At 38.6% G+C, this 12,318-nt stretch overlaps 1 protein-coding gene across 2 annotated transcripts in view; it reads left to right on the top strand.

Moving 5' to 3' along the window:
• Plaa (phospholipase A2, activating protein) overlaps positions 1-3,330 on the top strand; it is a 30,108-nt gene extending 26,778 nt beyond the window's left edge. The window contains 2 exon segments of one of the 2 annotated variants that reach the window (NM_053866.3): positions 429-593; positions 2,562-3,330. In NM_053866.3, the coding sequence (NP_446318.3) occupies positions 429-593; positions 2,562-3,127 (731 nt within the window). In that variant the 3' untranslated portion in view covers positions 3,128-3,330. 2 annotated transcript variants of the gene reach the window in all.
• The last annotated feature ends 8,988 nt before the right edge of the window (positions 3,331-12,318 follow it).

Here is a 12,318-nt window from a genome sequence, read left to right as displayed (position 1 = left end):
TTGGTATCTGGAATCTATGTGGTGAAAGGAGAGAATCGATGCCTTACGATTGTCTGCAAACCATGGCTCATGTGTGCCTGCACACACACGCACATGCACATGTGCGCACACACACCATACACAAAAATAATAGAGAAGGGTTTTAAGTTATTGTGAATTGGGGAAGAAAGGAGATGACGTACACTTAAATATACATAACTCACTATTGCTTTGGAAGACAAAATGGCTCCAGAGTAGTACCTGAGCGTCTGGGATAGCGGGATAAAGTCAAAACCAATGTGATCACCATTCTTTACAATTCAGTACTCATAGACTTCATTTTATGGTCTTTGATAATTGCCAAGAAGAATTTTGTTGTACAGAGTTTTCCTGAAAAATGTTGTCTAAGTTCGGTTAGGGAATTTTGAAATTTTGGTTTTGGTTTCTAGGAAAACTGAAGGAACTTAATGGAAGTGCACCTGAAGAGAAGAAGCTAACTGAAGATGACTTGGTACTTCTGGAAAAGATACTGTCCCTGATTTGTGGTAATGCTTCAGAAAAGCCGACGGCCCAGCAGCTTCAGGTTCTGTGGAAAGCCATCAACTGGCCTGAAGGTAAAGAATTAGTCCTCCATACTAACTAAGAAGGCTTATTTCTGCCAAAGTACTGACGCTTCCCCATTAAATAGAAGTTAGCATGGGGATTTCTCATGGAGGTTATAGACGCTTGCACAGAAAGGCTTTACCGCATCACTACAGTTCATTGTCTTGGCTTTGATCATAACCTATGATGTATGTTTGGTATTTTTTAACTGAAACTTAAGAACCAGGAATGTTTTAGGATGTGGAGTTTCTCAATGTTTAAAATATTTTGGGACTGTGAAAGGTGGCTCAGCGGTTAAGAGCACCGACTGCTCTTCCAGAGATCCTGAGTTCAATTCCCAGCAACCACATGGTGGCTCACAACCATCTGCAGTACAATCTGATTCCCTCTTCTGGTGTGTCTGAAGAGAGTGATAGGGTACTCACTTTATAAAATAAATAAAATCTTTAAAAAAAATATTTTTCTTGACCTTACTGATTGATTTTAGATTTTCAAATTTAATACCTAATGCTAAAACATTTGAGATTTGAGATTTTAGGGTTTGGGATCAGCCTGTACTACAATGATCCTGTATACAGAGCAGCTTGTGAACTCTGTCATAGTGTCTGGTCCCTTTCAGACCCTCTGGCCTGTTTTTTGTGTCTGGCTGTTTTGGCTGCTAGTATGTATGTGCACCACATGAGGGCTTGATGAACGTAGAGGTCAGAAGAAGGCAAAAGGTCCTCAGATGCTCCGGTTAGAATGGTTGAGAGCCACCATGTAGGGCCTGGAAGTTGGCCTCAGTCCCCTGTGAGAGTGGCTAGTTCTCTGAATCTCTAGAGCCTGTGATTTATTTTTCATGACACTAATTATTAGGATAAAAAGGTTGCTTTTCTTTCCTACAAAATAACCACATGAGAGATTTAACTGACTGCTTATTGTGTTCCCTATCTTTATCTCCCTTGTGTGACAATAAGACTTTAGTGTACTAGGGTTGTTTTATTCTGCTTTGTGTGAAAATCTTTTATACATGATGGTGCCTTTTGTCTTTGTATTATGGAGCATGTAATGTCACATTTTCTTAGACTCAAGTAGGACTGTTCAATAATTGTTCAGGTGACATCTATGTGGCTGTCAGTTACAAAGCTCTACCAACCTATGAGGATCCTTTCAGCATTTGTTAAGTGAAATTCTTTTCCAAATAACTTTTCCTTTAATTCTGTAGCCTAGTTATCAAATATTTAAAACTAAGTACTTGCAGCATTCATTCAATTCATTATTGATGGTTTAGCTGTGTCAGACTATTTGACAATGTAGAGACTTGCCTCAGGTTTATATAGCAATAAATCTAGTCCGTGTTGTGGTAAATATTATTTGGGAGTTTCTATCCCACTTTAGATCATTTAATTCACAAATAAAAGACACATAACCTTTATATTAATAGTAAACCTTAAAGCACTAGGGCAGATATCAAACCCCTATACTACTTTTATCTACTTCCTGTCCATAGCCCTGAGATATAACTTGCCATGTTCCTCTTGGGTCTCTCCTACTCCAATTGGCCAGCCCTTATAGCCATGCTTCATGATCTTCCTACCATGTGACGTCTTTATCCTTCTTCTCCTCTTCCTTCCTCGTGGTCTCTGCCTCAGACTCTGAGCCCGGCATCTGAAGCCCCACATACCTGTCTTCTGCCCAACTATTGGCTCTAGGCACCTTTATTCAACAAATAGCTTTAAATTAAGGAGCTGGATTCAAAGCATCACTTGGTGAACATGAGGATCTCCTCATTGGGGACAACCAGATCTTGAGGGCCGTATTTAGCATTCCAATACATAGCAACAGAGCAAATCTCAACACTATGCAAATATAAAAATAACATTTTTTATATATTCTTAAAATGATCGTTTTGTAGTGGGAAAATAAAGTCAATTCGAATAGTAGCTATAAGGAATTTTCTAGATTTTTCATACACATTAATAAATACTTCTTTTTAACAGACATTGTCTTTCCCGCACTTGACATTCTTCGGCTATCAATTAAGCATCCCAGTGTGAATGAGAATTTCTGCAATGAAAAAGAAGGAGACCAGTTCAGCAGCCACCTTATCAACCTTCTGAACCCTAAAGGAAAGCCAGCAAACCAGCTGCTTGCTCTTAGGACTTTTTGCAATTGCTTTGTTAGTCAGGCAGGACAAAAGCTCATGATGTCCCAGAGGGAGTCATTGATGTCACATGCAATAGAACTGAAATCCGGGAGCAATAAGAACATTCATATTGCTCTGGCTACACTGACCTTGAACTATTCTGTTTGTTTCCATAAAGACCATAACATTGAAGGGAAAGCCCAATGCTTGTCAGTGATTAGCACAATCTTGGAAGTTGTACAAGACCTAGAAGCCACATTTAGACTCCTTGTGGCTCTTGGGACACTTATCAGTGATGATTCAAATGCTATACAATTAGCCAAATCTTTAGGTGTTGATTCTCAAATAAAAAAGTATGCTTCTGTATCAGAGCCAGCTAAAGTAAGTGAATGCTGTAGACTTATCTTAAATTTGCTGTAGCAGTGGGGAAAGGAAGCTGAGGGGTTTGGTTTTTTTTGTTTTGTTTTGTTTTGTTTTTTTCCCCACATTTTACATGACTGATTGTAGATATTTAAAAAGAAAGAAAGAAAGAAAAGAAAACTGGATTAAGTTCAGATATTATAAAGTTGTGTTGAGGAGATACAAATTATAAATAAAGTTTTTGCACTGATGGTTGTGAGGTTTTCCTGTGTAATGGAGTAGATTTTCAAGGATGTAGAAACATTAAAACTATAATCAATAACAGCACAATTACAACAGCATTTTCTTCCTCACCTTAACCACTCAGGAGAACACAGAGGTTGTATGACCTGTTTCTGTTTCGATATGATACCTTGTCCATTTGACTGTTCTCTTTTGTACATTAGCTTCTCCACTTTTACTGCTGTATTCTTTCAATAGCACTGATACATTTCAAGGTCTTCTTTTAGGATTTACTTGAAAAATAATTTTGTTTGTTATAAATTATAAATTGATAAATATACAATACTTTCTTGAGCCACTTGTAAATAGAAAGTATCACCTTTCTTTGTTCAATTTTTACAGAAGAAAGCAAATTGGTAAGCTGTTTTATTACATATCAATTCCAACAACTGAGGCCTTAAATGATTACTATTTAGGAGTTTCTTTCACTATATGAGGTAACTTCATTTTTTTTCTAGTTTTGATATCTGATTATTTGTAGTCCTTATTGACATGTTAGATCATTTTTATTCTTTACTAATTGAAGTAATATCATTTTTTTCATTTCAGTTTTGATATGATTATGTACTTACTGATCATCTTCATTACTTCAAAGAGAATATTTAGAATTTTTTTTACTTTTACTAGGCAATTGTGCAAGCAACACTTACCACACTTTAAAGTAAAAAAACCTGTCATGTGAAATTAGGACTTTTAGTCCCTAGACTGGCCCAGATATTACATTATTTACATTGCTGTCTAATTCTCAAATCAGCTTTCTTTTGAAAAGTGGTTACTATGCTTCTGTTTTAGAAAGAATGGAATAAACTAAAGTAGGAGGGGAAAAATGAACATAAAGGCAAGAGTACTCCATGCAGTCTACACAAAGCACTTGCCGGTGGTGCAACTTCCTAGGAAGCCACAGGTTTGTTTCTGAATATCCTAGCAACTAAAACAAAGGAGGAAACATCCTTTTATTGAGCAATTCATTATGTCTGTGACAAAGCTGTTAATTCTTTTTTGGTTTCTCAAGACAAGGTTTCTCTGAGCAGCCGTAGCTGTTCTGGCACTCGCTTTGTAGACCAGGTTGGCCTTGAACCCAGAAACCAGTTTGCCTCTGCCTCTTGAGTACTAGGATTAAAGCCACCACTCCCCTTTCTTAAGAATCGTACTTAGGTTGGTATGTGTATGTGTGTACCTTTTGGTTTTTGTTTTGTTTTGTTTTTTCTGGTACTAGGGACCAAACCCTGGTGCATGTTGGGGAAGGTCCACTCACTGTGGATTACATTCCCAGCTCTAGTTCTTTCATTTTGATTATGGAAGAAATGCTTTTTATAAAGACTTTGTTTAAAATGGTGAGTAATGTTCTCAACATTGACATTGTGGAACCATGGGGTTTGCTGACTTAATGCCATGTAGCAATCTAAGAAGGACAAAATTTTGTCCACTAGGAGGAAGAAGACTCTGAGTGTTTAATACAGGAAAGAACCTATAGAATAAATATCAGGAGGGAGTGAGGAAATGTAAATAGAAGATGTGTACCTTACTAAGCATTAAATTCCAAATTCCTGTGTGTACCCGAACTTTAAGCTTTATGTTGCTGGTTCATTTATGTACTCATGCTTCATTTGTATTGAATTGAGATTTAATTTTTTATATCAAAATTAAATGGTAAAATTTAAATCATTCTGGTGCCATTACAATACTTGGCTTGTTAATACATCTAATCTAGCATGCAATTTTAAGTACAATTTATGTTATATTTTGAAAAGCACAGTGGGTATCTTTGAAAAATGGATGGATGTGGTCTTAAAACTCTTCAGAATGTAAGAGTGGCAAATTGTAAATACTTTTGTTTTTTGTCACTATCTTTTTTTATAACTTTTATTTATACAGCTTAACAAAAACATAATCTCATTTGAGCCTGTTAAATAGTGGTTACATATTTTGTTTTTCTTTAAACCTTTTTTATAGACCTCTTAATGTTTCTTGAATATAAAAGAAATAAACATTCATTTAGTAAAACATACACACATCTTATTGACTGTAATCCTACTAAATAGAAAACCATTCTTAGTTTTATACTGCATTGACATGTGTGCAAACATCTACTTTACTTTTTCAAAAAGGCATGTATTGTTCAGAAACTTTAATATTCCATTATACAGCTATACCCATTTTCTCATCTCTGAAACTTTCCTGCTTTTGATTATCAAGCAGTGCTATTAAAGATGGTCTAGCAGTCTTACATTCCCTTAGGAATATATTTTATGCATGAAATCAATGGATCAAAACAGGCAATTTTAGATTGATGTCTGTCTAGATCAACTCCACTGGGACAATTATGGATTAGTGGACTTCCTACTGTATTTTAAATCACATTGTCTACAAAAGAATACGTGATGTCCCTTTCTTAACTATTTTTATTTCCTTAGATAATGCTACTGTTGTGATTTCCTTTTTTTTTCTTTCAAAATTTATTTATTATATATGAATACACTGTAGCTGTCTTCACACAGACCAGAAGAGGGCATTGGATTCCATTACAGATGGTTGTGAGCCACCATGTGGTTGCTGGGATTATGAACTCAGGACCTCTGGAAGAACAGCCAGTGCTCTTAACCACTGAACCATCTCTCTAGCCCATGTGGTTTTCTTTTGACTAGCTGCATTTGCTTTACTGGTAATATATCACCACATAGCAATATAGCTATTTTTTTTATCTACTGCAGTTTTACAAATGATGGTAGAGACATAGCTAAAAATAAATTCAAAGATAATTCTAGGGATAAGTGGGAAGTAGGTTCCGTAGTGCTAACCACACAGCATTTTATGAAGAAGTGATAAAATGAATAGAGAAGTGTTTGTGATGTGTTCTTTTTTCTTCAGGTCTTAAAAGGATTCCCTTCTATGTGTCTCTTATTTTATGTATATGAGTACACTGTACATGTCTTCAGGCACATTAGAAGAGGCATTTGGGTTGTGAGCCACCATGTTGTTACTGGGAATTGAACTCAGAACCTTTAGAAGAGCAGTCAGTGCTCTCAACCGCTGAGCCATCTCTCCAGCCCCCTTCTACATGTCTTAAGAGAGAACTTACTCAGGATTAAGACTTAACCCAGGGGCTAGAGAGATGGCTCAACAGTCTTTCTAGGAGCTGGAGAAACGGCTGTGGTTAAGTTTGTGTTTTGCTTTTCCAGAGGACCTGAGTTAGAATCACATAATTTAAAAGTCATAAATCTTTAAACTTCCTAATTTTAATTCCGAATGCATTTTCTGTAACGAACTGAATAGTTCAAAAATGTTATAATACCAAAGACTTTTTCATTTAACATTTTCCTATGAGTTTCCCTTTAATGTTCATAAACGTTATAAAAAATTCAGTGACCCTACAAGGATTTACAAGCTATATATGTACTCCTTGATGTAGAGTTAAGTCTCTTCCTAAATCCACCACTAACTACCTCAAGTTGAAAACACCTGTTGTTATACTGAACCAACTAAACAGCAGCTTGAGGTGTCAGATTAATTCAGCTGTTCTGCGTTGCCTCTGCTTTGTGAAAAGGCTGTCTTAACCAGATTTCACTATTTGAGAAAAGCTTAAAATCTATGACTGTTCAGAGGTAACTTACCACTGAATGTATTGGAAGTCCACCCCACAGGAAGGAATTTATGCCCGGTATTGTAAACCTGGCCAAAAGCCTGTAGCTGAGGCGGTCATAGGTCCTAAGGAGAAAACTGACTCTTGTATTGCTAAATGGACACGGGGACAAACAGCTTTGTAAATGTTATGGTTGTAGAAAAGGACTCTTCTCAACCTTGATCAGAGATGCTTCTTTGGTAATGAAATGCAAAGACTTATGGCTGCTCAAGGTGCTGAGAACAGGTAACCATTGCATACTCATCTCTAAAGAGATCTATGTTACCCTATCTAAGGCTAAGACAGTAGTGGAAGAAAAGGCAGAAAGAATCTAAGAACTTGATAAAGGAGAACAGGGCTGGGAAAGACCATCTTAAGCCCCATGACAAGGTCATTGCAATCATGAACTCAGCTGCTGTAATTGATTGCCTGTGGTGGGCCTGCATAAGACCGGGCCTGTCAGCATTCAGTCATGAATTGGAAAGGGGCTCATAGGTAATGGGGTGGAATGGGGAAGTCATTGTTTATAGTGGGAGGAACTTGTAGGTAGGAGGGGACTGTGGACTAAGAAGCAGAGCATGGGGGAATGCATATAATTGGAATGTGTGTGTACCCATACATGTATGCTCAGGGGGTTAGTAAGTGACCACTGAGTGTCCATGTCTAAACAGATAATATTATCCTGTCCAAGGCTTAGAAAATATACACACATATAAAATTATCAATACAGTTGAAAAAAATTGTAAAAGACAGGTTGTAGCTCACCACAAACCAGTGTGTGCATATATGTGTGAATACACACCCACATGTGACAGATGTTATCTCACTGGTATGAAACCTGACACAGGTGCTAACTGAATCCTTTCCTTGTTTCTTCTGAGACTACAACCAACGTGTCGGCAAAGGCTATCATCTCCACTTAAGAACCAGGGAAACCAAGTATGTTTGGTGTTCTTTCAGGGTTTTTGGACTGAGGAACTCAAATCCTAATTACCTGTTGGCCAGAGAAAGCTGTCCTTTATTTCCCAACATAACAACAATAGCAACAATTGACACTGTTAGCAGGACAATACTGATTATAATCTAATCACAGAAGTGACATCTCTGAAATATAAAAGTTATCCTGTAGGTTGGAGGCAGGTTGCTTAAGGAGATTGGATGACTCAAGATTGGGAGTACCAGTTGTTTAGGGCCATACAGAAACTGCATATGAAGTCTTCATTTCATATGCACTGATAGCTAGACTATGAGATTTTGTTAGAATGAGATAAAGCTACTGGAAATGTTTTGTCTATGATGTATATCTGCTATTTCAACTTGGTTCTTTACTATTTGGGACAATCTTGAGGAGTAAATAATTTGTCTATGAACTGCAGCAATTGCTTCCAATGCCACAGCACCTACCTGCTCTATGGAAAATTAGTTTAGAAGTAATTGCCTACATAAAAGAATATCTACGGACCTTGGCTCACCTGGAAAGGCTAGTTACCTTGGACACCCTTTTGCAAGGTAACTGGGGTCTTGAAACATGAAAGTTAACCCAAGGGTGACACCTTGAGGGAGGTAAGGTCACAAGCAGCAAGCTTGACATGCATTCCTCCTTAGTCACAAAGAATCAGGAAACCACTCATCGGTGCCTGAGCTGTAACTTTGCTCCCTTCCTTTCCTGGACATCAAAGGGTGGAGACAGGCAGGTGCTGAGACTGCACAGGCAATGAGGCTCCGGTTCAGTAGGAGACTCTTAAGACAATAAGGTGCATAATAAATGATCCAGGAAGACATCTAACATGTAGCTCTGGCGTCCACGCATTCATGTCTGGGGAACTGCACAGGTGTGGAGATAGGGGAGGAGGGAGGGAGGGAAGAGAAGATGGAAAATGTCAGTCTAATTTGGTGACTACCCCTCCTCATGACCAACTCCTTCCAAACTAATAACTCTCAAAGATTTTTCAAGAGAGAGAGAGGAAAAATAAAAGGACAAATCCTTTTAAAAGTGAATCTTCATCTTTAAAGCTGTGCTAACTAGTTTTTAATGTCAACGCAGGCTGGCATCATTAAGAATGAGGGAACCTCGGGCTGGAGAGATGGCTCAGCAGTTAAATGCACTGACTGCTCCTGCAGAGGTCCTGAGTTCAATTCCCAGCAACCACATGGTGGCTCACAACCATCTGTAATGGGATCTGATGCCCTCTTCTGGTGTGTCTGAAGAAAGTGACTGTGTACTCACATACACAAAATAAATAAATCTTAAGAAAAAAAAAAAAGGGAACCTCAACTGAGGAAATGTCCCCACCAGGTTGCTTGTGGACAGCTTGTGGGCATTTTCTTGATTAATGACCTAGTGGTTTAATCCATCCCACAGAGGGCAGGGCTTGGGTATGTGGTCCTGTAAGGTAAGGTATAAGAAAGCAGTTGGAGCAAGCCAGTAAGCAGCACTCCTCCATGACCTCTGCATCAACATCTACCTCCAGGTTCCTACTCTGTTTGAATTCCTGCTATGACTTGTCTCAGTGAAAGACTGTGATGTGGAAGTGAAATGAGCTGTTTTCTCCTACTTGCTTTTGGTTGTGTTTTATCACATCAATAGAAACCCTATGACCACAACCAACTGGTGAAATCAAACCTTCTAACCAGATAAGATCCTTTGACAAGAAAAATGACCTGAACAGGGGCTGGAGAGATGGCTCAATGGTTAAGAGCAATGATTGCTTTTCCAAAGGGCCTGAGTTCAATTCCCAGAAACCACATGGTGGCTCACAATCTTCTGTTATGTGATCCGATGCCCTCTTCTGGCATGTCTGAGGACAGTGACTGTACTCATTTACAAAATAAGTATTGTTTTTAAATGCCCTGAACATAATAAAAGACTTTTCTGTTGCTGTAAAAGGCCAGGGTACCTAAAAAGAAACTTAGAAAATCCAGATATCAACAGGAAGAAATTAGAAGAGGAACAGGGTTTCCTGTTTTACAGGAAAATAAAACGTTTTAGAGGGTCTTACCAAAAAAAAAAAAAAAAAAAAAAAAACAGACAGAAGAGACTTCCAGGATGTTACTGTCAACAAGTGTTCCAGTACTCAAAGGCTGCTTCCTTGTTTCAGTGCTCCAGCAGCCATACAGTGACTTCTAGTCAGTTGAAGGACAGTGGCTGTTCTCCTTATATAGCTCATCCTGTAACTCTCACTACCATGACTGTCAGTAGGCCTGCCTCAGATGTAGACCTTCATTTCTCTTTACTTGAATCTCTCTCTTTTCTCTCTACCACTACTCTTCACTGCCCCTGCCCCTGTCCTGTCCTTGCTTTCAGCAGAGCCTCATCGTTATGCGTCTATGGCTTTCACTATTTGCTCTTCGTGCTGGAGAGATCTCTACAAGAAAACTAACACATGTCGCTGATGTTGTTTGCTTTATAGAGCAAATGTATTTTAAAAAATTCTAATAAAAACAGCACAGGGCACACGTTTGTCTCTTCAATGGAAATCATAAAAACAAACAAACAAACATGAAAAAAACCTCTCCCAGACTATCACCAACTCAGCAAACTGAACTGATTACCTAAACCAGGTCCTGCCACACAGCAGAAAGTAATATGATTAGTAATTATTCAGTCAGCCTATTTTGAAGTGGCCCAAGATTTGAGCATGTTGCAGGGGGAAAAATGGTTTCCTTCCCTCTCCAGAACAACCCATTAAAAATAATTGCCCACTTTTAGACATAAAGGCAATTTAAAAACCTCTTAAGTTTGCTTGTTGGTTAAGACTTAGTATGTATTCCAGGTTCAACTTGAACTCACAGTCACCTGACTCAGTCTTCCAAGTGCCAGGATGGCTGTGTATCATGACACTGTGTGGAAGAACAAACTTCTTGACTTGCCCTTGCACAAGCAGGCCTGGTGCAAGCTGTTGTTAAGAGAGAGCTGCTGAGAATGAATGATGAATATGGAACAGTGTAGGAACATTCTTTTTGCTTGCTTGTCTTTAGCTCACTGTGTAGCCCAAGTTGGCCTCAAACTTCAAACTTGATATATTTCCCTGTATGTTCACGTGTGAGTGTGCACTATACACATACACATTACACACAACACACATACATACACATATACTACACACACCACACACACTACACACATACACATTACACAAACTGTACTACACACATACCAAACACCACACACATACACTATACATAATACACACATACACATAGACTACACACATAATACTACACACACACACACACACACACACTTATATACACTACACACAGGCATTACATCATACACACACACAATCAGTGCTGCTACTGCAGGTACATGACACTACTCAGGTAGACATTTACCAGAAATTTATTTACAGTGTGGCACAAAGAACAGACCAATTCTCCCTACCTTCTCACAACATGTTCATGTGTTAATTCTTTGGAACCCCATAAGCTACTTCCTTATTAGGCCGAGATATTTCTTTTTCTTTTTGAGAAGGGGTTTCTTTGTGTAGTTTTGGATGTCCCAGAACTCACTTTGTAGACCAGGATGACTTCAAACTCATAGATCTGCCTACCCCTGCCTACTGAGTGCTGGGATTAAAAGTGCCTGCTACCATCACTGGACCAGGCTAGAGTATTTCTGTGCTGCAAAGCTATAGCCCACAAGGTAGTGGAAATCTTACCAGAAAAGACTGTTCTCTTCTGGGGAGGTCCCTCTAAATTTTAGTTTCCTGAACCAAATGATTTCAGTCCTTTCGTAACATGTAGTAGATCCTCTCGACGGCCATCGTACTTACTCTGGTTAGGTTTAAGGAAGGAGGAAGACAATGGAACAGTAAATCCCAGTTGTCAACAGCCGTTTTTACTTTGACTGGCCAAAAGTTACTTTGTTGATTTTGCTTTATTAACCTTTGTTCCAATCCCATTTGCAAAATATCAAGATTTTTCCCTTTGAAATAATAACAGGAAGGCTCATCTGCCTAGGAGAAGGAAACATAAACAAACTCTCCTTCAAGGAGATATTTTCCACTTCCGTTGAGATCTAAATTAAAAAAAAAAATCCAACTTTTTAATGGGGAGCTCCTGGGGACAAAGATATCATTCCTGACCACAGCTTTCCATCTGGGGATTGCGTTTACTGGAAGCTAAATAAAGGACTCCCTCCAACTTCCTGGAGGTATTGTTAACCCATCCTGTGTTGACTCAGTTTAAAAAAGAAAACCTCTGCCTGGAGAGATGGCTCAGCAGCTAAGAGCACTAGATGCTTTTCCAGAGGTCCAGAGTTCAATTCCCAGCAAACACATGGTTGCTCACAACCATCTGTAATGGGATCTGATGCCCTCTTCTGGTGTGTCTGAGGACAGCTATAGTG

The sequence above is a fragment of the Rattus norvegicus genome, chromosome 5 (genome assembly GCF_021556685.1).
Source record: "Rattus norvegicus strain SHRSP/BbbUtx chromosome 5, alternate assembly SHRSP_T2T, whole genome shotgun sequence".
NCBI classification, from domain to species: domain Eukaryota; kingdom Metazoa; phylum Chordata; class Mammalia; order Rodentia; family Muridae; genus Rattus; species Rattus norvegicus.
The sequence above is the reverse complement of the archived record's forward strand: the minus strand, read 5'-3'. Positions and strand labels throughout refer to the sequence as shown.